Here is a 27434-nt window from a genome sequence, read left to right as displayed (position 1 = left end):
TTAAAATAAATTGGGTTTTACCTTAAAACAAGCTAAATGATCTGCCATTACAGTAAAAATGGGCAAAATGTTATTTCAAACACAAAAACAAGATTATTTTACTGACCCCATTGGCAGATTATTTAGCTTGATTTAAGAAAAAACTAGCTTAGCTGTGACTTATTAATTCTGGAAACAAAACAATATGTTTTTCTTGCCTATAAAACGCTTAACTAGCACTTTACCATAACAGTACATGAATAATGATGCATTAATATGTAAACTAAACATTACTTTATTATGAATTAATGATGAGTTAAGGCGCGCGCTAATCATGAACTAACATTAACTACAATGTGAGTCACAAGAGTTTATTTGTAAATAACTGCTACCTTAATTACTTGTTAGTACATGTTAATGAATGTATTAATTAACATTAAAGTTTAAGCTGAATGTTGGCAACCATGATATATTAGTGGTTAGTGCGTCAACACATGCACTCTGGAGCTCACGGCGACAGTTCGATTCCACCTCGCAGTCCTATGCCGATCTTTCCCCTCTCTCTGCTCCCCACGCTTTACTGTCAATACTCTGTACTGTCCTATCAAATAGAGGTGAAAACCCTGAAAAGTTATTAACACTAATAACTATTAGATAATTATTAAAAAAACTAGAAGATAATTATTACAAAAAAAGTTTAAGCTAAATGTAACCAACTCATGACATGTTAATGTATAATTATGTCATGACTTTACTTGAAGAGGCACATCATTAATAACTCATGACTACTCATGAACTCCTGTTTAAACTGTTGATGTTGACAGAACACTTTTCTATTGTTATTCAATATAAACGCACTAGACCGACGTGCATATGGAGTTCATGAGTAGTTAAGAATGTGTTAATGATGATGTCCCCTCCAAGTAAAGTCATGATATATTATACATTAACAGCTCGTGAGTTCATGATGATTCACACATTAACTAATCATTAGTTTATAACATAGTAGTATTTAGTTTAAATATCACTGTAAACCCTAATGTTGTCTTTACCTAAACAATTAAGTAAAGTTGACTGAACATAACTTAAAATTTAGCATTTTGGTCCTATCACTTAAAAAATTTTTAATTTAAGTTAATTTAACTTATGTACCATGAAAATGCATAAACTTAAGATTTCAAGTGTAGTGAGCTCAAAATCATAATGAATCCTTAAAAATAGGTAATTTTCACAAATGTAGTCTTGACTATAAAATTCTACAATATGCAACCTTTTAAGTGAAAGGTCTTTTTTTTAATCAGAAATCAAATGGCTTCAGGTATAATTATTCATCATAATGGGAATAAATGGCTACTTATTTTTTGTTTAAAATTTATTTAAACATTTTTTTCATAGTATATTATTACACACACACACACACACACACACACATACACACACACGCATATGTATTTTTATATATATATATATATATATATATATATATATATATATAGATATCAGAATCGGAATCAGAAAGAGCTTTATTGCCAGGTATGTTCACACATGTTTTGGTGACAGAGCTTCTACAGTGCAACAGGATTACAGAGACAGGACAAAAAACAGTTAATAAATATATTCTAAAAAATACAAGTAGTGAATGCAAATATACAGATTGACAAGTGTATGTACGTGTTTATTACTATATACAACGTTATACGTGCAGCTGTTATGTGCAAATTGGCATGTAAAGTGTGTTGTTAAATAAGTGTATATGTGTATAAAAGTGTATAGCAAGTAGTGATGTTGGTCCCACAATTATTATCATCAAGTGTTCATGAGATGGATTGCCTGAGGGAAGAAACTGTTTCTGTGTCGGGCTGTTCTGGTGCGCAGTGCTCTGTAGCGTCGACCAGAAGGTAAAAGTTCAAAGAGGCAGTGTGCTGGGTGTGAGGGGTCCAGAGTGATTTTGGCAGCCCTTCTGCTCGCTCTTGATAAGTACAGTTCTTCGGGAGTAGGAAGGGTTATACCAGTGATTCGCTCAGCAGTCCGAACTATTCGACATAGTCTTTGGAGATCGTATATATATATATATATATATATATATATATATATATATATATATATATATATATATATATATATATATATATATATATATATATAGTAACAGAATGAAATGTCTGTCACTTGTTTTTGTTTGTTATCTATGGAATAATGGAAATAAAAATGCTGTTCTAATGGAACTACAGGGCACTAGAGGGCGCTGGTCAGATACCTGAAATGTATAATAGGTGAGTGGGTGAATGAAGAAGAGATTCAGTTGTGATAGAGGGAACGCATGGTTCCTTGGAGTGACTTAAACCTGTTTGTATTGTGAATTCTTAGTTAGGAAACCTTGCGTTTTAAGCTTAGCCTAAGGACTTCCTTATTGTCCAGATAACTGAACGTTTGGAAAATGTATTGGTATGCTGTCTGAATAAGATTTGACAATTTGGATACCATCATTATGAAGTTTCATTCCTCAATTATCTGCACGTATATACTATACTTAAACATGTTCGAACTGAATAATTTAAGTACAGTCTACAAAACCGGCAATTTAAATAAACTTAAATATGCAAGTTTTGGGAGACTCCACTACTCAATTAAATTGAGGCAACGAGTTTACTCAATTCATTTAGTTCAGTCAACTTATTAGGGTTTTCAGTGTAACACATCATTATTCATGTTCTGTTATTACAGTGTTACCAATGCTTCTTAATTTAAGATGTTTTTAGATATTTGGATTAGCAACAAGACACAAATTTGAAGTAAGAAAAGCATTTCCTGCAGTGTGTCTGCCTCGCTTTCTGTCAGGCTGGGGAATGTGGCCACTCGTCTCGAGTGTCGGGATGGGGCTAATTTTAGCAGGACAGCTGAATGTGAAGGGTCATAATGCTGGATAAAACCAGTGGGCAGTCTGACGCTCGTGGTCTGAGCCAGAACTTCTCTTCTCCCCCCTCTCTCTTTCTCTTTCTCTCCCTCGCTTCAAGGCTCGCACCATTTTGTCTGTTCCCCTTTCAACAACAGAGGTAAGAAATTATTTTAAAATGCATACTAAACACTAAATTCATTCTGGGAAGGAATTGAGGTCAATTATGGTGCATTCATTAGTGCAGAATAAAAGAAGAAGACGAAGGAGGAATCAAGATATTATTATCCTTCCTGGTTTCTACATTTCCAATAAGACACAGACAGGAACTTTTTTTTTTTATATTTGTAAAGCAGAAGTTGCTATCACAACTGCAACAGACGTCTTATAATGTCTTGCAAAAGGCTGACCTCTGCTTCTGGCTGTAGGTTTGATGTGCAATTTACTTCTAATGCAAGATGTACACTTGCATATACTGCTTTTATTTATTACAACATTTCTTTTACGAAATCTTCTTTCTTTTAGATCCATTTTTCATTGGAAATTTAGCTGGGACACAAATAAATTAAGTTGACTTCATTGTTTTTACAAATTTAAGTTGATTGAACATAAAACGATTAAGTTAACCCACAAAAAACTCCAGAATTTTGTTGATTCAGCTCATTATAAATAAAAAGTAGTTTTAACAAGCAGCAAAAAAATAAATAAAAAATCTGTGTAACATACCAAAGTCATCACCTTTAAACATTGACTGTTTTGGGCAAAACATAATTAACATGTGCAATAATAAAAACAGACAATATTTCAAACTTATATAAATGTCCATGTAAATATAGTATTAGTAACTTTTACTGTAATTCGTGAAACCTGGAACAATTCATGAAGCAATTTTTTAAATCACAGATTAAATATATAATTTTTATTATTCCATGGTCTTTCAGATATTGTATTTTACCAGGGTAAACTAAACTAAACTTTCAAAGTGTTTTGACAGTGATGTAATTATAAAACTGTCTATATTTCCAAACTTTCATTCAGTGAAAGACATACACTGTAAAAAAAATGCATCATAATATAATCATGTTGTCCCAACACAAATCGCTTAAGTTAACACAACAAATTTAAGTGGATTGAACATAAAAAATTCATTTGTTCCACAAAAAAAACCCAGAACGGTGTTGTTCAATCTCATTTTAAATGAATAGTTTGAACATGCAGCAAAAAATCGTTTTTGTTAGTGTACAAGTACTTATAATTACAATTATTTAGAATGACCACAGTTTATTAGAGCAGTGTTTCCCAACCCTTTTCCTGGAGGCACACCAACAGTACATATTTTGGATGTCTCCCTTACTTGACTAATTAACTTCAGGTTTTGGAGTCTCTTCTTATGTTCTAAATAGGTGATTCAGGTGTGTTTGATTAGGGAGACATTGAAAATGTGTACTGTTGGTGTGCCTTCAGGAACAGGGTTGGGAAACACTGTATTAGAGGTCATTCAGTGTAATTGGACCAGTGCTGGGATGGTAACTTTCCAAATGTATGTAATATGGTTACTTGTTACAAGTTACCTCGAGCACTGGATGGGTCAGTTGGCATTTCTCTGTGAAGTTTGCATGTTTTCGCTGTGTTGGCGGAGGTTTCCTCCGGGTGCTCTGGTTTCCCTCACAGTCCAAACACATGAATTGAATAAACTAAACTGATCATAGTGTGTGAATGTGAGAGTGTATGGGTTTTTCCCAGTACTGGGTTGCGGCTGAAAGGGCATCTGCTGCGTAAAACATATGCTGGATAAGTTCATTCCGCAGTGGCGACCCCAAATAAATAAAGGGAATAAGCCGAAGGAAAATGAATGAATTACAAGTGACAATATTTAAAATATAATATGTAGTTTATCTATTTCAGTTAATGTAACCGATTACATTAGAAAAACTTTTGTCATTTCTTTTTATTTCTAATAAAAAAAATTTTTTCAAACTTTTTCTGTTTCAAAACTATTTCCAAACTTTTACACCAGACAGTGTATCCTTACTTCCTCAACCGATTCGAATGTTATCACTCGATTGAATGGCCGTTATTAGTGGTTATGAGCTGATAGAAATGGGCCAGTAGGAAGCCTACTGGTAGGCTCAGAAGGCTGTTATCATCCATCCACATAAATCACATACAGCTGTGTCCGGAAGTTAACGAGAATTATTTATATTGTTTATTAAATTTTCAATTCATCTTTATTTGTATAGCGCTTTTACAGTGTAGATTGTGTCAAAGCAGCTTCACATAAAAGGTCATAGTAAATAGGAACAGTGTAGTTCAGTTTGTAGTGTTTAAGTTCAGTTCAGTTTAGCTCAGTTCAGTGTGGTTTAATAATCACTACTGAGAGTCCAAACACTGAAGAGCAAATCCAACGATGCGCAGCTCTATAGATCCTGAACCATGCAAGCTAGTGGCGACAGCGGAGAGGGAAAAAACTTCACTAATTTGCGAAAGTGAAGAAAAAAAACCTTGAGAGAAACCAGGCTCAGTTGGGCACGACCATTTTAATATCTCCGCTGGCCAAACATCTTGTGCAGAGCTGCAGTCTCAGTGGCGGAGGCTGAAAGCTGGCCTCAGCGAAGACTCGTCTGTCTCTGGAGCGTCACAGGAATCAGTCTCATGTTCTCTACTCCTCCATGACCACCACAGTAGCTGCTCAGGATACGGCCTGGTCCAGGATATGGAAACCTTGTGATCATCTCGTCGTTGGTCTTGGATCGAATCAGTGATTTCCCATTAACTATTTTATTAACGTCTACCCCTACCCCAACCCTAAACCCATCTGTCACAGTAATGTAAAAACAGATCTGTATTTGCAGCCTTCTCTATTAGTATTCCCGATTAACCATGTGGATGGATGATAACAGACTTCTGAGTTTACTAGTAGGCGCAGAAGGCCCCTACTGGCCCATATCTGTCAGCTTATACATTTAACATTTAGTTTACATTTAGTTTAAGTAATAATAACTATCAATTACCTACTGGTTTATTACCTGCCTATTGTTAAGATATGAACTGTTTGTTAGCACTTATAAAGTATGATCTTAGTCTACATCCATAATCACATAAACACCTAATCCCAACAACTACTTTAATAACTCTTAATAAGCAGGATATTTAATAATTTATTGAGCTAATAATCTTAGCTAATGTTAATAGTGTCAATTATACACTAAAAATATCCATAAATTAGCAATTATGTTTCCGTATTTTGTGATTCATGCTGTTATTTTTTAATTTTCCCCATTTATTTATGCTTTTGTAATTGCATTATGGGACATTGATCTTTCTTCCAACAATTTTTAACCTTGGAAAATTGGAAAAAGTGACTTTTATTAACCTCTTAAGACCAAAAGTGTTTTTTTTTTTACATGTATTTTTAATTTCTCTTTGCTATTTTGGCTTATTGGAACCTAATTAGAATAAAAACCTAAGTGTCATCTTTTAATTCGATGTAATTTTAAAGAAAAATGATGTCCATATATGTGGACTCGTGGTCCGAATTTACATAAAACACTTTTTCCTGAATGTTTTTTAATGCATATTTAACATAGACATTTTTTTTTACTTGCTTTGACTATCAGAGAGTAAAAACAACATTTTTCCCCCATTTTGAACAGTTAAAACTAGTGTTTGGGACATTTCATATGCTGCAAAACAGTTGCAGGATGACACCGTGTGCCTGTAACAAAATATACAACATTCAAAGTATTTTAAATAGCCCTAGGAGGTTAACTTTTTTAATAGTTTAAAGTGATATATTGTCTGGGTTGGTGTTATATATTACACAATAGCCTTGTAATACTGCCATTACATTTTCTCTTATTTTACAAACTCATTTCTCTATTATTTATTATATATTATATTATTTTAAACTACTAAAAAGTCAATAAAACTCCTTTTGTTAAACTTAAGAATTGAATTTTCAACATCAAAAGTCGACAGAGCCGAGATCAACATCCCATAATGCAATTCACAACCATGAATAAACAGAAAACACTTGTGAATCTCAAAAAACCAAAACTATAGTTATGTTTTTTACAGTGTACATTAAAATAAAGTGTGATCAAATTTGCATTGATTATAATGCAATCAGCTGGCTTCTTAGCATAAAATAAACAATTGAAGGTCAAAGTGCAGAAACAACCAAAAACTCTATTGGCAGTGGCCTTCGTGCAAGAGCAGCAGATTAACAGCAGTGCAGCTGCTGCGGCTGTTGTATTTATAGACCCAACTGTTAGGCTGTAGTGTCAGAAAGGGCAGAAGTAAGCTCACTAAAGAGTGGATGGGGCGGGGGTGACAGGAAAACAGCCTCTCCTACATACTTCACATAAAGGTCAACAATGAGAATAGGTTTCATCAAGCAACGTTCTCTCATGTGTAATGCTTGAGGAAGACTATAATGAGGAAGAGCAAGTTATTACTCATTAAGAGGAAATACAAAAAAAAGATAAAGCAGAAGAGGTAGTTAAGGATATGGTGATGAAGTGCTACTACACACATACACACACAGACAAAACACAAAGCTTTTCAAGGAATTCAAGTCATATGTTTGTTTTTCTTTAAATATGCATGGCAAATAAAAATCTTTGTATATTTAATTTTTTTTTTAAAGTTCCTCAAAACACTTCCTCATTTCATTGTCACTTTGGGGTCTATTTTAATGATCTAGGCCAGTGGTCACCAAACTTGTTCCTGGAGGGCCGGTGTCCTGCAGATTTTAGCTCCAACCCTAATCAAACACACCTGAACAAGCTAATCAAGGTCTTACTAGGTGTACTTGAAACATCCAGGCAGGTGTGTTGAGGCAAGTTGGAGCTAAACCCTGCAGGGACACCGGCCCTCCAGGACCGAGATTGGTGACCCCTGATCTAAAGTCTAAAGATGCAGACGTTTCCAAAACCCAACAGGTGGACAAATCTAAACTTGTATTTATATAAACAACAAGTATAAATATGCATATAATAATTCTGCTAATAATAATAACATTATAATAATGCAAGTTGACATGAATAAACTGAAAAAAGGCCCCCGAGGTGAAGAAGGTATCGAGGCAGTGGTTTTTTATATTTATGTAAAAACATCCTGTGTGTATTAAGCAATGAGTAAGCACTAGGACGCGCATAGGTGCATAGCTAACGTGTTCTGGGCTGGACTTTAGAGCAGCTTTTAGTTGGTCAGTGGCGTGGTCTATTTCAGTTTTCAAAATAGCAACGCACCAACAATTTGCCTTAACACACCTCCTTTTTAGACCGGCACACCCATGAGTCCACAAAACGGTGCAAATGGATTTGCTTTTTAAATGACGTGGTGCAAAAGTGAGAATTTCTGTTGCACTGGTCTGAAAATAGCAACAAATCGTGCCATTCACGTCTTGCTCCTTATTGCACCGGGTGTATAATAGGGCCCTTTGAGTCACTATAATTATTTAAATACAATGAAGCACAGTATTTCCGATCACACTTTACAATAGTTTCATTAGTTAATGTTAGTTAATATACTGTAATAGGTAATATATACCTACACTTTAAAAAAAAATCCATAAACTACCAATTTTTATTAAAAAAAACAGTTTTATGCCTTTGAATTGCATTATGGGACCTTGATCTTACTTTCAACAACCTTTAATGACCTTTATGAACATTTTTAATAGTTTAAAGTGATATATTATCTGCGTTGTATATTATGGTACAAAAACCTTATAATAAACTGCCAGCACATTTTCTGTTATTTTACAGACTTTTTTATATCATGGCTTATTATTCAACATCAAAAGTCGACAGAGCAGAGATCAACATCCCATAATGCAATTCACAACTATAAATAAACTGAAAATAATATGGAAATTATCATTGTTCAACATTTGGTACCGCATTAAAATCCAAAGTTTTACCGCATTGAATCCTTATAATGCACTGTGAGTTATCAAGAACTAACAATGAATGACTGTATTTTCATCAGCTAACATTAACAAAGAAGAATAAATACTGTAATAAATGTAATCTTAATTTTTTGTTCATGTTAACAAACACATTAAATAGCAATAACTAATGTAATCTTATTGTAAAGTGTTACCGTATTTTCTTTATGTGAAGTTCTGAAAGACATTTTTTTCCTAATTTCATACATAATATCTATTCAGGAGCGTGCTTGATTGTTTAACTTATTCTTTAAATAAATTATATATCAAATAAGCATGCTTGAACTTAACTGAACACTGTAAAAAAAAAAAGTTCATAAAATTTACGGTAAAAAACTGGTAACTGTGGATGCCAGAATTTTACAGTTAAAAATACAGAAAATAAGAAATAATGAAAATTCATTCATTCGTTTTCGTTCGGCTGAGTCCCTTAAATATAAGGGGTCGCCACAGGGGAATGAACCGCCAACTATTCCAGCATATGTTTTAGTCAGCAGATGCCTTTCCAGCTGCAACCCAGTACTCATTCAAACACACTCATACACTACGGCCAGTTTAGTTTATTCAATTCACCTATAGCACATGTTGTTGGACTGTGGGGGATACCAGAGCACCCAGAGAAAACCCACACCAACAAGGGGAGAACATGCAAACTCTATACAGAAATGCTAACTGGTCCAGCTGCAAATCGAACCAGGGTCCTTCTTGCTGTGAGATGACTGTGCTAACTACTGAGCCACCGTGCCACCCAATGAAATTTTTTTTCAAAAACAAAGAAATTTCAAATCCACTTAAAATTAAATGCAATGCAAAATGTGAAATTAGATGTAACGTACATCACTGGTAGGAAAAAACTAAAACTAAAAATGAATCATAGTAATGATAATACAGCATAAAGTGTCATGCAGGGAATTCTGTGAAAGTGAATTCACTCTTATTTCTTATTATGAATTATTTGTATTACCTTAATCATTTATTTATGCGTTGTAAATGATCTTAAAAGCCACCAATTACTCTTAAATAAATGGTTTGTAAATCATGCACTACTTCATTAGGTAATGAAAAACTGATCATTAATAAAGTATGAAAATGCAATTATTAACGCATTTGTTTGCACATTATATATGCGCTTGTAACTCAAGAATACAGCATTTGTAGCAGCATTTATAAACTGCTTACTAATGTTTAGTAATGTAGAGTTAATGCTTAACAAAATGATGAACTAACTATTAGTTAATGCTTAATAAATGGTTTATAGTGTGTAGTTATTATAACGTGTTACCCAATATATTATATTTATAGACAAGCAAATTTATATTAACCAGTTACAGATTTTGACTGTTTTAAAATCACAGCCAATTTTTCATGAAATTAGTATCATAAAGTATCATGAAATTAAAGATCATGTGTGCAATTTCTTCAACTTGTAATTACTTTCTTTAAAAATTCAGCACTTTAAAAATGAAGTTCTGCAAAAATACACAAATAAATTATGTCATAACAGCAAAACCGTTAAAGTTGAGTTTAAAATGAAGCTCTTGCAAATTTGCAGATTTTAAGTGAAGTTTCATAAACTAATTTCGAGAGGAGCACGTGATATGATTGAGCACGTCTGGCCACTCATCTGTAATCAGTAATAATCCAATCAGAGTGATCCTAGTCTACTATAAATGGATCATTTTCTCCCTACTGCTCTATCTTTATTTGGAAGAATCCCCCCTTCCACCCCATCTCCTCCTTTTCCTCCCTTTTCTAAAGGGGGAGCTCTCGAGACCTACCTGATCTTGGATCTCCTGATATGCTTATCGACCGGGCGGGAGCCCTGGGCTCAAATATATCCGAGCTCAGGGTTCTCTCCCAGGACAGCATGCCAAACCTGCTTTATACACCAAGCATATCTAAGTGGGAACTCTTGAAATTAAGCGTTTAGCTTTAAAAAGTCTCTTAAGTCAGTAACAATAGTATGGCTTTTGACCTCTGTTGAATATTAAGGATTTAAAAGTAGTGTGGATTTGTCAAGAATAATTTGTGATAGAATTATATACTTTTGTTGGTCACAAAGCTTGTTTTCTGTCATAACCCAATCGCCAAATTGTCAAGGGAATCATGATAATGCAATAAAATATGTTTGAACCACCAATGGGTTAGGAAACCTGTCTGAAAACAATAATCAATATTATGATACAGAAAAAAGTGCTGTATACCTTCAAAGTTCCTTGATAATACCATTTGATAACACAGTGATATACGTACTAAGGAGCTGCCACAATACTTATTATTTGACTGATATCTACTTCATATCTTTTCCCCGTACAGTAAAGATGCCTCACGCGTATCCATTCCTGAGCCCTGATCAGAAGAAAGAGCTGAATGATATTGCTCAGAGGATCGTTGCTCCTGGAAAGGGAATTCTTGCAGCCGACGAGTCCACAGGTACAAATTACAACATTTTTAATAAATAAATTTATACATTTTTAAGACCACATGATGATTTCACCATCTTCTAACTTGGAAAAACACTAGGCAACCTTTTTAGTCATTTCATGGGTGTGAAAACTTTCAAAAACCCATATATTTATATTTGTTAAACATACATTTATGATGTATTTATGCTACCTAATCTTGATACATTAAAAAGGTTTACAAAAGTTGTTCACTCACACAGAAAACAAATTAAAACACTTAATTAATCTTATTTAACATTAATAAATTTTAATAAAAGTGGCACACTCAATCTATTTCCCACATGCTGTCTAAAATACACATTATTTTTTGATGCAAGACAGCAAACAAGAGTAAACAAATTTGCAGGAGTAAGTCACTATTGCAGTAATATATTATGAATAGCAGTGACATCAACAATAACATTGTTATTATCAACTGTCATCCATGTAGATATATACTGTATATAACTGTATATAATAATAAAACAGGAAATGATAAAAACGTAATATTAATTGTACCCAGCTTAAATGTAAAAAAACATAGTTACCTAAAAGAGAGAGAGAGAGAGAGAGGGAGAGAGAGAGAGAACAGAGAGTAGTCCCCAAAGAGAGCCTGATAGCAATAGAGTCAAAGAAGATAGACTCCGGAGCAGGACAGAAGCAGAGCAGGGAAAAGCAAGAGCAAGAAAAAAGGCAGAGCAAAATTGACCATGTATCTTTCTCAAAGGTGGATAGAGTATTGAAAATCTATACTCAAGTAGAAGTACAAGTACTTACGGAAATTTTTACTCAAGTAAAAATAAAAGTAACAATTTTAAAAGTTACTGGAGTAAGAGTAAAACGTATCTGATGATAAAATTACTCAAGTAAATAGTTACTGGTTACTTTACAATATATATATATATATATATATATATATTCTTGCTTTATATCAGCTAAAATAAATGCAGTTTTTAATATTAAATACTTAACTGAATATCTAAATTAAATAATTCTGACTACAAATAAATTCCTATATTCATTAATATAACAGCACTTTCTTTTGTCATCAGTAAATTTAGTTATCCATTAATTTAGTTACCATTAATAAGGTTCAAATTGGGATAATGTTGACACCTACCACTATGTGATTTTTCAGGTTGGAGCCTTCGTTCATGTATATGTTCCAATGTCAGTTCGATGTACAGCGTTTACAACGTGCATCGCAGAGTGAAAACAACTTGAGGCTGGTGGTGACCTGGTCCGATTAACTCACTGCACAGACAACATGACCATCCTCCACGTAACCGCAGATGGCCAAGGCGTGACTGCAGGATAAACTCTCACATCTTCCTCGACTTCAGCCATTATTACAACATAGGCGCGCGCTCTAACTAAAAGCGGGAGACGCGTCTCTACAGCAACCTCTATAGCGCCTTGTGACGTAACAAGTCATGTGAATCATATTTATTATCATTTGACAGTAACGGAGGAACAAAATGTAGCGAAGAGTAATGTTTTTTTTTTCTAATAATTTACTTGAGTAAAAGTACACATTTCTAAATGTACTCAAAAAGTACACGTTAAACAATAATTTTACTCAATTACATGTAACGAAGTAAATGTAATTCGTTACTACCCACCTCTGATCTTTCATGACTATGTGACCAAAGCCCAAATGAGACATACAAAACTGAGACATACAAACTGACCAATCAACATGTGACCACATCATAAAACCCCCAAAGTGCACACACATATTAACCAGGCCCTGATCTTATCAGTATCTGCCTTTGGAATCTGTATGGACCTTCTTGGTGAAAAAGACATGTTTAGCCATATCAACAAATGCATATGATATTTGACATTCCTACAAACTCTTATTTCAGGCAGCGTAGCAAAGCGTTTCCAGAGCATCAATGCTGAAAACACCGAGGAGAACAGACGGCTGTACCGGCAGCTGCTGTTTACTGCTGATGACCGCATCAAGCCCTGCATCGGTGGAGTCATCCTCTTCCACGAGACCCTCTATCAGAAGACCGACGATGGCAAGCTTTTCTCTCAGCTGATCAAGGAGAGAGGCATGGTGGTGGGAATCAAGGTGGACAAGGGTGTTGTGCCCCTGGCCGGCACCAATGGAGAGACCACCACACAGGGTATAAAGCACATCCCTCCATTTTCTTCTCAAAACTTATATTTGAATTCATATTTGGTGACTAATTCTAACTATTGGATTATTTCCTGTCTGTTATTAAGATGTTGTCTGTTTATTAGTATTTAAAAAACACATCTTATTTTACTTCCCTAATACCCAATACCAAAACCCAACTGCTAGCTTAATAACTGTTAACAAGCAGCTAATTGGGAGTTTATTAAGGGAAAAGTCCCATGGTTTCTTAATAGCAATAATTGTACCTTAAAATAAAGCATGACCTCATGTTTTCATAAGAATGTCTTCCTTAGGTCTGGATGGTCTGTATGAGCGTTGCGCTCAGTACAAAAAAGATGGCGCTGACTTCGCTAAATGGCGCTGTGTGTTGAAGATCACTCCCACCACTCCATCCAATCTCGCCATTATTGAGAATGCCAATGTGCTCGCCCGCTACGCCAGCATCTGCCAGATGGTGAGACACACTATTAAAAATACTGATGGAAAAACATTAAATATGTACGATGTTTTCATTAAAATATCTAGAAGTTTTATATATTATGCTGGTAAAGACAACAACTCCAGTGATTGCACACTCAGCGTCATCAAACTACACCTTTGTTTGTTGTGAATGCACGACCTCTAGTGGCGGAAATTACATACTGTGCCTTTAAATGTCAAAGTCCACTCTTCAGTGAAAAAGGAAACCACTAACCTTTCAGTCCTGTCCTTCTCACAACAAGGCCTTTTTTGATATCCAAACTAAATAATATTTTACTCGGTGTGACTTTTGAGCTGGTACGTTCAATGATTTTGGTGTGCATGTTATGGAGAAATAATAATGCATTGAAATGGTAGATAGTGAAAAGTCCCTCACTGAATCATTCATTCAAACAATTTGTTCAGAATTAATTAAGCAAGTAACTCGCTGCATTCAGAATTGTGAACTATGTGGTAGGTACTACTAAAAATAGGATGTTCAACATAGTATGTATAGCTTCTGCTAATAAAAAGATCAAAATAATTACAAGATATTGCTGTAAATAAACTAATAAGCAGTGTTGGGCAGTAGTGTCGCTACAAGTAGTGACGCTACTAGCTTAACTACACTTCTCAGTAGCGTAGCGGTAGCATCACTACTTTCTAAATCAAATAGCTTTTCAGTAACGAAGCTATTTTATTAGTCAAGTAGCGCAGTAGCGTCCACAAAGCTACATTTACCAATTGCGGATCAATAAGTGACGGCGCCGACAGTCACAAAGCTGTGAGGCCAGTGTCTAGCCGATGAAAGTAAATCCATATGATGGTGAGAATGATGATTGTTGACTACAAATTTTTGGTGCGTTACTGCCACCTCTGGTCGGTGACGTTGCCAGCCAAATTAGGCTAACACGAGAGACTTGCTTGATGGAAAGATGACTGAAGGAGAGGAGTTATTTCTGAAGCAGGATTTATCGTGACCATACCTCGAAGTACATGTTAAGACGCAATAACTGAATTTCTGATGCTGTGTTATAAAAATACTTTAGTCATTTTTAGTAAGTACTACCATAAATTACTGTATGTTGTAGTGTAATTTATCAATGAAGAGTTGTAAATATATACACAATATGCATAATGCTTATGTCAAAATACTTTACTATAAATTACTATAGTATTTTAAATGTGTAACACCTGGTTTTGTTGGATTTTGTTTGATCTGTTATATACTATAATTTGTTTCTGTTTAGTACAGCATATTATTTACAGTAAATAATTGAACTGAATTCAGCCTCGTATGTTTCATTGATAGTTTTATTGACCTCTAAGATATGATTGACTTGGATTTAAGTTGCTTCGATTAAAAAAAAAAATTGTAAAAATAGCTTAAATGTAGCTAAGCTACTTTTGCCATGTAGCTTTTAGCTTAGCTTGCTACATTTCCCAGGTGGCAGCCTTTAGTGTAGTTAAGCTACATTTTAAGTAGAGTAGCTAATAGCTTAGCTCACTACATTTTTCAAGTAGCTTACCCAACACTGCTAACAAGCATGAGGTTTCTTCGATGTTGAAGGGATAGTTCATCCAAATACTCATCCATAATGTAGATGACTTTTTCTTTACTAAAACATGAATGCATGTTTTTAGCTGAAACTGTGGTCCTTGGTAAGTCTGTTCATCAAAATGTTACTCGTGCTTATCTTGGATGGTGCAACCTGCATTCAATTGCATTTATATATTTTTTTCCTCTGGTATTTGTGACCCTTTCAGAAAACAAAATAATTTAAAAGGCTCCTACTGTACTCTGTTTACTGTCTTTTCTTTATTACATGCACTGTTTTTAAAAAGGTTTAACCTTGTGAAACTCATTCTTGAGGTGCAGCTGATCACAGAGAGTTGGAACAGATCTTTTAATCCCAGTTTCTTTGCAAATCCTGTTCAGTGGACATGTTAAAATGCGCCTGTCAATCAATTAGGTGGGACGGGGAAACAACACTTCTATGTCACGTTGTGGTGAGCCTCAAAATCGCTGGGATTTGGATCCAGTATCTTTAGGAAATTAAAAAAACAGACTTGTTATATCACACCAATATAACAGTGGACACTCTATACCTACACACAGTCCTATCCAAACAGCTTACAAAAGATGAGTTTGCATCATAGGTGTCCTTTAACATATGCAAAGTGTGTCAGATGACTCATTTATAATCCTTTCTGTCATCTTGGTCAGCATGGTATTGTGCCCATCGTGGAGCCTGAGATCCTTCCTGATGGTGATCATGACCTGAAGAGATGCCAGTACGTGACGGAGAAGGTTCTAGCAGCGGTGTACAAGGCTCTGTCAGACCACCATGTGTATCTGGAGGGAACCCTGCTGAAGCCCAACATGGTGACGGCCGGTCACTCCTGCTCCCATAAATACTCACCTCAGGAGGTCGCCATGGCTACTGTCACAGCCCTGCGCCGCACCGTTCCACCTGCTGTTCCTGGTGAGCCCAAAAACAGTCACATACACTTATGCTGTTCCCACCAGACGCGGAATGCACATCAAGCGCATCAAGCGTGAGTGATTTGCATGTTGAGTCAATGCAAACGCGCGAATAGACATCCTGCGGCGCAATACGCGCGAATGGCGCGTTGCGAATTGAGCGTTTTGCGAGTTTATGAGCTCACAGAGCTGGATGCACCTTTGAAAGGATCTAGTGGACTTAGACTCGACCTTAAACATATCGACGCTGATTTTCAGACTTCATAAAGCACATAAACACTGTTATTTTCTCAATAAAATCCATGTTAGCCATTTAGCAACGAAGCTACAGTCACCGGGCAGACAGAAGCCCTGCCCATGACGCGAATCCGCGTCTGTTCTAAAGTGAATTTGACGCGCGAATGAAGCGGATTTTCACGCGTGAATGAAGCGAGTAAACTCAAATGTTCACGCGTCTATTTATGCACGAATAGCGCAATTTATCCGCGCGTTCCGCGACTGGTGTGAACACAGCATCAAAGGGATAGTTCACCCAAAAATGTACATTCTGTCATCATTTATTCACACTTATTTGCTCGTTTCAAAACATTATGAGTTTCTTTACTCCGTTACATAAAATAAGATCCTTTGAAGAATGCTGGGGGAAACCGTTGATTTTAATAGTAATTGTTTTTATTACTATGGATTTATTAATTGTTCAGTAATTGTTTTTATACTACGGTCAATGGATTCTTCAAAATATTGTATTTTGTGTTCAACAGAAGAAAGAAACTCATAAAGGTTTACAACCACTTAAGGACAGGGGCGGACTTAGTGATTTGGGGGCCCTAAGCATGGTATGGGGGCGCTAGCATTAAAATTCAAAACATTCTTTTTCTCTATAGATATTTTTTTCTCTGTAAATTCATGGGTTTTTTTTTTGTAAATAAACTGCATGTAAAAATACATTCTAAGTGGAACCTTTATCTTCTTAAATTAAAACTAAATACAATAAATTTACAAATAAAACCAAGTTCACAAACTATGTACTGTTCATTAACTATATTTGGCTGCATTTAAACTGCAGATCTTGATGGTCAATTCCGAATTTGTTACTGTATCTGGTGACCGGCTTACGTCATGTTTTAAAAGTGACTCGAATCAGATGTCTGCATTTACACTGCACATGGCAAGGGGCTAATAATTTTGACCTTAAATCGGGTTTTAAATGATTAAAAACTTTTATTCTAGCCGAAATAAGACTTTCTCCAGAAGAAAAAATATTATCAGACATACTGTGAAAATTTCCTTGCTCTGTTAAACATTATTTGGGGAAAAAAAATTAAAAGTGGGCTAATAATTCTGACTTCAACTGTATGTGTGTATGTATATATATATATATATATATATATATATATATATATATATATATATATATGCACCTTTTAACATGCAGTTTTTGTTTTTTATTCAAAATACTAGGGCCCCATACCTACAATTGCTTAGGGCCCTCAAATCACTAAGTCCGCTGCAGCCCCTTGTTTGTTTAAGAAGTGCAATTTAAGGCTAATTAATTTGATTTTAAATAAGAGAAAATGTAGATACATTTTAATATTTTTTTCTGTTTCAAAAAGCTTTTTTTTATTGTTATTGTATTTAAAATTGCAATTTATTTCTGATTCATAGCTGACATTAATACATCATTACTTCGTCTTCAGGGTCATGTGACTGATGCTGAATTGAAACATTTCAAGCAATGTTATTTACAATTTTCATAAAAAATGACAGTTCTTGATATAATAAACACAAAAAATAAATCTGCAAATCTTTCAAATGTAAAATTACTAATAATTAAGCACAATATTAGCATATTTGCAAATATTTTAATAAGCATTGATGCTTCTGTCTTTTCATATGCTGTATGCATTATTCCATATCAATGCATTGCTGCACATATGCAGTTTATTAACTATCTGCTAACCACTGAGCCACCGTGCCACGCTATTTATTTAAAATCTATTGTAAAAATGTCCACAACTCTAAGCATTACATTATCATCATCTTCCCAAAGGCATTACCTTCCTTTCTGGAGGCCAGAGCGAGGAGGAAGCTTCAATCAACCTGAGCACCATCAACCAGTGTCCCCTGAGCAAACCCTGGGCCCTCACCTTCTCCTACGGACGGGCCCTGCAGGCCTCAGCTCTGAAAGCCTGGGGAGGAAAGAAGGAGAATGGCAAGGCCTGCCAGGAGGAATTCGTCAAGAGAGCCGTGGTATGTAAACTTGCACAAACAGTTGAAGTCAGAATTATTAGCGCCCCCCCCCCCCCCCCCCTATATATTTTTCCCCAATTTAGGCAAGTTAGGGTAATTAGGCAAATCATTGTATATTGATGATTTGTAGACAAATGAAAAAAAGGGTTTTATAAAAAAAAAACTGCTTTTATTCTAGCCAAAATAAAACAAAAAAAACAAGACTTTCTCCAGAAGAAAAAATATTATAGGAAATACTGTGAAAATTTGTTCTGTTAAACAATAATTTAAAAAATCACAGGAGGGCTAATCATTTTGACTTTTACTATGTTTTTATGCAAAATAAAAGTACTACTATAATTACAGTGAACACTATAGATAAGTGCTTGAATTAATCTTCGGTGGTACTTCTATAGTCACTAAAACAACAACTATAGAACTGTTTACAAATTGCCCAATACTCAATAAATACTTCAGTTTACTCTAGTAATACCTAAAGTGTAGTACAGAATGTATTACAGTTTATCAGTTCACTGTGGTTATTACTACCCACATAGCAAAATTTCTCTTGCCTAGATCTGGCCCGCACAATCGGCCCACATGCAGCAGTGAATTACAATAAATGATAGGACCAAGTCTGGTTTTCATACAAGGGCCAAACATTGGCCAAGTCTCAAACGAGTTAATAACCCATAACTGGGCCTGAACTGGGCCAGATATGTTGGTATGTCATGACTACAATGAATTTGATAAACCCATGAAGCATTTCGCTTTATGGCCATGCTTTTTCTTGAAGCGACCCGGTCAGTAGAATTTTTTTTTTACTCAAAAATTATTTGATTGTATTTTAAAAGTGGGTCAAGATAAAGGCCAAACTTACGTGGCCCACATATCAATTTTTAACATCTGGGCCAAATTCATGTGTGTCGCCTTAAAGACGATGCTACTTCTGCCAAACCTGAGCCATGTTTGGCCCACATGCTGTATGCCAGTGCTGGAAGAATGCCTGCTGTGCCAGCTTTATGCATTGGTACATTGGTACATTGTATTGGTACAGTACAATATAGCATTGATTAACAAAGAGTTGTAATATACAGTTGAAGTCAGATTTGATAGTCCCCCTGTTTATTTTTTTCCTAATTTCTGTTTAACGTAGAGCAGATTTTTTCAACACATTTCTAAACATAATAGTTTTAACTCATCTCTAATAACTGATTTATTTGATCTTTGTCATGATGACAGTAAATAATATTTGACTAGATATTTATCAAGACACTTCTATACAGCTTAAAGTGACATTTAAAGGCTTCACTAGGTTAATTAGGTTAATTAGGCACGTTAGGGTAATTAGGCAAGTTATTGTATAACGATGGTTTGTTCTATAGACTATCGAATGGTATTAAAATGGTGTTTAAAAAATTTAAAACTGCTTTTATTCTAGCCAAAATAAAACAAATAAGAGTTTTTCCAGAAGAAAAAATATTATCAGACATACTGTGAAAATTTCCTTGCTCTGTTAAACATCATTTGGGAAATATTCAAAAAAGAACAACAATTCAAAGCGGGGTTAATAATTCTGACTTCAATTGTATATAGAATAATACACTTTACTATAGTATGGTTCAAAAACACCATGGTATCTACTATAAATTACTATAGTATTTTTTCATGTGGGCAGATTTACATATTGTGAATGATTTTAGGCTTGTTTATTTTTAGACCCAGTAAAATATTATAGTAAACCGACATTAGTAGTATCTGCCAAATATACTTATCTATCATTCAAGACACATTATAGGCCTACAATATATTTCAAAACTATTTTTACCCAAAATCACCATTTTTAGTGATCTGAATTGACATTTTGTTACTATAAAGAAACTTTTGTTTATGTTTAATGGATTTTTAAAGTTCTTCACGAAATCATTAATGCCAATGAACACTTTATTTTTAAGAATTTAAGAAATGTTCAAAATACTGTAAGTATCTGTGTATAGAGTGCATTTTCTCCATAAGGAGGTGTAAAAAGACGGTTTGTTTTTAATTACTCAGCCAAATCATCCATTAAAGGTGAATCACAACATTGCAAAGGTTTGCAAACATTGAAGCCAAAAAAAATATACAGTATACATGTAAAAATCAGACATAAAGACAATTCCAGTACTTTAATGAGTGGAAAAAACTACAATCCCAAGAAGCATTGTAAATAGCAATCCAAAACAACAGAGAAATATAACACTGTTACAGATAAATTAAACAGAAACAATTATTGCCAGTCACACACATACACACAAACACAAATAGTTGAATATATGGAATTAATGAGGTAATTTGCAATGCATCATGGGAGTAATTGCATTAAAATCGTTTTGATTCCTGATTGTTATCCATTTTCTGCATTTTTCTAAAGATAATGTTAAAATATTACATGTTTTTTTTTGTTGTTGTTAGTTATTAGTTTAATAGTTTTAAGTTATTGTAATAAAACAGTTCCACTGTTGGATAAAATAAATAAAGTTTTCTCGTACAGGTAACCGAATATTGAATATCCTTTTTTAAGATTTATTTTTGGCCTTTTAATAGATAGGACAATTTTGAGACAGGAAGCGAAGTTGAAGAGAGAGAGGGGTTAGGGAAATGTCCTCGAGCCGGGATTCAAACTCGGAACGCTAACACTAACCACTAGGCTAACACTAACCACTAGGCTATTGCGCTGACTGAACATTGAATAGCTTGAAACGTCACATACGTTCTGGGGTGCGCTCCCAAACAATGACATAACTCGCGGCTACACTATCATAGTACGATGCATTGTTTGGGAAATGAACGTATTAACGAGTGTACACGCATTTAAAAAAAATCCAATATTAGTTTAGGTAAAAACATGCAGTCGTTTTCTATATGAATTAAAATATATGTAAACCACACATATAGGGGCCTATGTTTCTTATATAATTATTATTGAGAATAACCCATATTCTATTCTAAAACATAAAACCAGCTAACACATATTTTAATCTCAAATATAAATGATGTAAATCGATAGTTGTAATTTACAGTAGGCTATTTTTTAAGAAATGAAGAAAAATCCTACTTAATAATAATAATAATAATAATAATAATAATAATAATAATAATAATAATAATAATATTTGATATTATTGTTAAGTAGGATCTTGTTTATTTTATTATTTTATTTTATTTATTGTAAAAGTCTACTTTTATAATTTGTCAAAACCGCAAACCTTGCAGACAAACATATGTTAAATACATACAGTGAAACCATAAACAAGTCCTTAAACATACATTACCCTATGTACACGATGAGACAGTATGATGGCAACAACTCGTTTTTTCAACACTTGTGATTTTTACAGGGACATATCTTTGACTAATAAAGGGTTATTTTCATGCAGTACATTGCACAACACCAAATAAATTCCACAAAACAAGTCTATGAGGTGTAATCCAATATGTTTGCCTCACCCACATAGATAACTTTTCTGACGTGCTCACTTTGCTCAGTACCTCACTTTATATGTTTTATATTTATTAAGAAATTAAGAACAATTCTATTTAATAATATTAATAATAATGTCGGCGCAATAGCCTAGTGGTTAGCGTGTCGACATATGGTGCAGTAGCACGTCAGGGCGTCGCGAGTTCGAATCCCGGCTCGATGACATTTCCCTACCCTACCCCCCTCTCTCTCTCTCCAACTTCGCTTCCTGTCTAAATACTGTCCTATCTAATAAAGGCAAAATGGCCAAAAATAAATCTTAAAAAAAAATAATAATATTAAGTAGGATCATGTTTATTTTCTTATTTTATTTTATTAATTTTATTTAATTTGACACATTCAAACCACTGCAGAAATGTTTGAACCAACAGGCCCTTGTCATATAGGTCTACAGTACAATACATTTATTAACAAATAACCTACCATACATTAAAACCATTAACGTATGCTATATATTTTTGTTTTCACAAGCTTTTGGAGACGTAATGTAAATTCCACTTTTAAATAATAGGTCACCTGTAGCTTTCGCCTTGGCTGTGTTTAAAGTGGCAAAAATGTTTTCAAAGTGTAGTACGAAGGGAGCGCAATTCTTAATGTGAACATCGCTAAAACTGAACTGTGATTAAAAAAAATACTCTGAAAGCAAATTTGACCTAAGAGAGATGACCTTAATGCTTTTTTTTTTTTTGTTAATCATTCCAAGTTTTAATGTTGGAATGTTCTAAACGAATAGGGCAGGGGTGGGCTAACTCGGTCCTGGAGGGCCGGTGTCCTGCACAGTTTAGCTCCAACTCTAATCAAACACACCTGCTTATAGATTTCTAGTGATCTTGAAGACACTGATTAGCATGTTCAGGTGTGTTTGATTAGTGTTGGAGCTAAACTGTGCAGGACACCGGCCCTATAGGACCGAGTTTGCCCACCCCTGGAATAGGGCATAGGGGGAATAACTGGGAATAGAACACAGCCAGGAACTATGCTTAACTACAGCTCTAGAGGTGTAGTTGCAATCATCCAAGCTTGTGACGCAGATTGCGAATGTTCATTGGAACGATGGATTTGGGAAACACCAAATTAACGAACTACGTTTGTAACAATGCAACTTGCGACCTTGTTAAGGTTCGGAAATGCACCCCAGATTGGCTAAGAAAGTTGAGCTACACTGTGTTTACATGCAACATTAGGTATTTACAACCACTATTTACATTTTATTTCTATTTTACTGATATAATCTGTGTTTACTTGCTCTACAGAACAACAGCGCAGCAGCTGTCGGTAAATACGTCTCCAAAGGAGACACCGGAGCAGCGGCGGGAGAGTCTCTGTTTGTGGCCAATCACGCTTATTAAAGAAACACCAACGACCACACTTCAACCGGATCACTCATCTGTACACACACACAGTCATGAATCACTCTTTCCAACACACACCGCTGTAATCATTTTCCACAATGATAAAAGCATCATAATAGGTGACCAACTGATAAAGATAGCCTGTGTTTTCTCTATTTCAGCATCTACAACCTTTACGTTTTTTTTTTCATCTGTTCTTTTCACCACATATTTTCTTTATCTGGCATAAGAATAAAGTATTAAATCATAAACACAGAGTTTGACTGTTTTCACACACTTCTTTGTGATCTATGTGCTTTAGAATACAGATAAATTGTAGGTTTTTATTCTCTCATTTTAATGGAAATGTTAAGTGTTGAGACAGCAGCAACCCACTCGTGAAAAATACACACTGAGGCCCTGTTTACTCTAATGGCTCGTTTCCACTGACTGGTACGGTACGGTTCGGTTTGGTACGGGTCACCTTTATCAGGCTTGCGTTTCCACTAACAAGGGTACCCTTTTGGTGGGCGTGGTGTATGACAGAAAGTTTCAGTCGACGTCATTCTCGCTCTAGGAAATGTCTACAATAAAGCTGTACGGGTCGTTCACATATCATATGACAAGCACTTCTCACAAAACAGATGCTTCATACACATAAATACTTGTGTAGAAATGTTTATTACTAACTTTTCAATGAACATGAGTTGATTATAACTGCAGATCAAAGACAGTGCGAAACAGCCTACTGTAACGTCTGTAATTATATTAAATAACTAAATAAATGAACATATATAAACACATACAGCCCCTTACAGTCTCCGATATGTTCCCAACTACAGAAGAACTACATAAAGTAGACATTTCGCCCGTATTTAATGTGCTCCTTTTTTCCCGGCTTCTCCTTTGTTTCTTCGCGCTTCATTCTCGCGTTTGTCAGTGTCTGACAGGATCGGGTTTCAAAAGCACGTCAATAATCAAGCGCAGGTTATTAGCATCAGCTCAAGAAGTTTGTTATTTCAGATATAATGTTAGACGCGCGGCGAGTGCTAGCAAGAAAGCGAAACCGCTCGCGCCTCAGACTGGCTCGTAAAAAACTACGGGGCACAGGGTAAATCTGCTCTTCTACTTGGATTTGTGGCTGTTCATCAAGATGACGACAAGGTTTGTTTGAGCCCAGATCGACCATGGCTCGTTATTATATGTATTTATAATTGAGCTGTAATCTCTCGCTGTGTATTTCAAACATGGCGGGTTTTTTGTTTTCATTCTGGCTTGTTGCGTAAGCGAATGACGTATCTCTGTAAACGAATAGCGTTCAGCTGCGCGTGTGGCTACGCCTTTTGGTACCTTTCTCGTGATTGGTACCCTTTCGAAAGGGTGCCGAAAAAGTGGTACGGTACGGTTCGGTTCGGTACGCTTTCTGACAGTGGAAACGGCCATAAAAGCGTACCAAACCGAACCGTACCGTACCACTCAGTGGAAACGGGCCATAATACATCTTAGTTTTAAGATGGCATTTTAGAACGAAAATGATCCACGTCCACACTGGCATTTCACCAAGCAAATCTGAAAAGCCTTCTTTCCACACTATAGAGCTGAAAACACACATCACGTGACCATACACACGGGATCACGCGCTGCAGCGTATGCGCGCATCTGAGCACCAGCAGTCAGCGGGTGCTTTGTAATGTAATGTAATGTAAATGTATTTATATAGCGCATTTATTGTGTATGGCCATCCACCCAAAGCGCTTCACAATCACGAGGGGGGTCTCTTCACACCACCACTAGTGTGCAGCATCCACTTGGATGATGCGACGGCAGCCACAGGACAATGGCGCCAGTGCGCTCAGCACACACCATCTATTGGGGGAGTGAAGAGACAGTGATAGAGCCAATTCGGTGGATGGGGATGATTGGGAGGCTATGATCGTACGGGCCGATCGAAGGACTTTGGCCAGGACACCAGAGCACAAAACCCCAGAGAGCAGTGCACGTCGGACAGTTTATCAGGCATGTACCGCTGGATGGCGTCTCACTATAGTTGTTAAATGTGATATTTAATTAATCTTGTCTCTATCTAACGACTCTTCGGTCTTTTGAATCTATCAGGTAACGTGTCACAGCGTCAGTACACTGCTTCAATCTTTCGCTTTCACGCTTGTACTTAGTCATTTTAGCATAGACCTCAGATACTGAGTTGGTTCCTGTTGGATGTGCACCTTTTTTACCAAGCAAGGTTGTCGACGCCATTATAGCGACACTGATCACTCTGCCTATTCATGCCAGAGTCCCATTGAAACAAGTGATTGACAGGTGATCATTTGTGTGTAACTTTATTTATTTATTTATGATTTGGTTTTGTGTAAAACAGACCATGCGGGTCAGGTAGTTGAAACGGTAGGCTACAGATAATTAATTCATTATGAATTAATTAATTATTCATAAATAATTAATTCACCACCGCCTATGACGACGATGTTATCGTCCATCGCGATGTTTCAAATTAGACATCATACGATGCCAAATTGTTCGACATCGCCCAACCCTAGTGGTAATGACTATATTTGGGACTTGTCAGAATTTCTACTCATCATCTTAATTCATTTACTAAATTTCGGCTTTTCCGGGGCCGGGTCGCAGGGGCAGCAGTCTTACATAACATTTTGCTTTTGTTAATTTGATTTACTTCTGTTGTCTGTTTTTTTTTTTTCTTTGTCACTTTGTGAAGTTTACTTATAAACTAATTTCGAGAGGATCACGTGCTTATGATTGCTAGCGGCTGGATCCGCATTATCCAATTCTCAATGCACCAATCAGACGACTCCTAAGCTACTACAAATACCCTGGGTTACGTACCACCGCAATCTTCGTTTTGAAGAATCCCCCCATCCACCCCTACTCCTCCTTCTTCCTAGATGGGTGACACGGTGGCTCAGTGCTTAGCACTGTTGCCTCACAGCAAGAATGTCTCTGGTTCTAGGCTTTACCAAACCAGCAGACATTTCTGTGCGGAGTTTGCATTTTCTCCCCGTGCTCACGTGGGTTTCCCCCGGGTTCCCTGGTTTCCTCCCACCGTCCAAAAAACATGCAACATAAGTTAATTGACATGCTCCTAGTAAATGGTTATCTCTCAAGAGCAATCACTGGCTGTTCATTGGTTATTACAGCGGGGGAGTTCTCGAGATCTACCTGAGCTCAAACTCCCCTCTCGCCTTGCAACGGGAGGGAGCCCCGGGCTCGAGGATCTTATGAGCTCAGGGCTCTCTCCCGGGACAGCATGCCAAACAAGCTTATAATTAATCATCAGCTAAGTGTGAACTCTTGAAAAATAAAATAGGCTAAACTATTCAATTAAATAAATAACATTATTAGACGTAAATGACACTTTAATTAATAAAAAAAAAGGGAAATATTAATCTAGTCACATTGTAAACATGTTTTTAATTATAACATCAGTTTTCTCATGATAATGGGGTGAAAAATGAGACAAATATTTGTTAACAGGTTTTGTGACCTGATACCAAAACATGCTCAGCCTACATTTTTGTCAAAACCGCAAAACTTGCAGACAAATGTACATTTTTCACAAATACATTTTTGTGAAACCATAAACGTACTTAAACACACATTTGACTAACATAAACACGATGAGACAGTATGATAGCAACAACTCATTTTTTTCCACACTTGTGATTTTTACAGGGACATATCTTTGACTAATAAGTGGTTATTTTCATGCAGAGTACATTGCACAACACCAAATAAATTCCACAAAACAAGTCTATGAGGTGTAATCCAATATGTTTGCCTCACCCATATGGACAATTTGTCTGGCGTGGTAGCTCACTTTCTATAGTGAATTCTATATTGTTCCACACAAAAAATAAAATAAAGATAAAACTGCACAATTGCACTGCACATTTCTCTACTGTATACTTTTTAAAACACTATTGGTTAGGTTTAGTGAAGGTGTTTGTTAGCTAATA

The 27434-nt window shown here is 35.6% G+C and overlaps 2 protein-coding genes across 2 annotated transcripts in view; one reads left to right on the top strand and one right to left on the bottom strand.

The window, feature by feature from the left end:
- Window positions 1–2921: 2921 nt before the first annotated feature.
- On the top strand, window positions 2922–23714 carry aldoab (aldolase a, fructose-bisphosphate, b). Its single transcript, XM_056468933.1, has 7 exons — window positions 2922–3032; window positions 11142–11258; window positions 13138–13404; window positions 13712–13872; window positions 16105–16363; window positions 18413–18612; window positions 23365–23714. The coding sequence occupies exons 2-7, from the start codon at window positions 11147–11149 to the stop codon at window positions 23458–23460; spliced, it is 1095 nt and encodes a 364-aa protein (XP_056324908.1). The 5' UTR covers window positions 2922–3032; window positions 11142–11146; the 3' UTR covers window positions 23461–23714.
- A 3160-nt stretch (window positions 23715–26874) lies between these two features.
- zgc:123217 (uncharacterized protein LOC641414 homolog) overlaps window positions 26875–27434 on the bottom strand; it is a 10304-nt gene continuing 9744 nt past the window's right edge. The window contains exon 6 of the mRNA XM_056470106.1: window positions 26875–27434. This exon is cut by the window's right edge and continues 3171 nt beyond it. The gene's annotated coding sequence lies outside the window, so the exon portion shown is untranslated.

This window comes from Danio aesculapii, chromosome 12 (assembly GCF_903798145.1).
Source record: "Danio aesculapii chromosome 12, fDanAes4.1, whole genome shotgun sequence".
Taxonomy (NCBI): domain Eukaryota; kingdom Metazoa; phylum Chordata; class Actinopteri; order Cypriniformes; family Danionidae; genus Danio; species Danio aesculapii.
This window is presented reverse-complemented; position numbering and strand designations above follow the sequence as displayed.

Bases quoted from the DNA above. Each gene is read 5' to 3' on its own strand.
- aldoab (XM_056468933.1), top strand. From the start codon at position 11,147: ATGCCTCACGCGTATCCATTCCTGAGCCCTGATCAGAAGAAAGAGCTG. The intron at 11,259-13,137 runs GTACAAATTACA...CTCTTATTTCAG, and splicing joins TGCAGCCGACGAGTCCACAG to GCAGCGTAGCAAAGCGTTTC. The intron at 16,364-18,412 runs GTGAGCCCAAAA...ATCTTCCCAAAG, and splicing joins CGTTCCACCTGCTGTTCCTG to GCATTACCTTCCTTTCTGGA.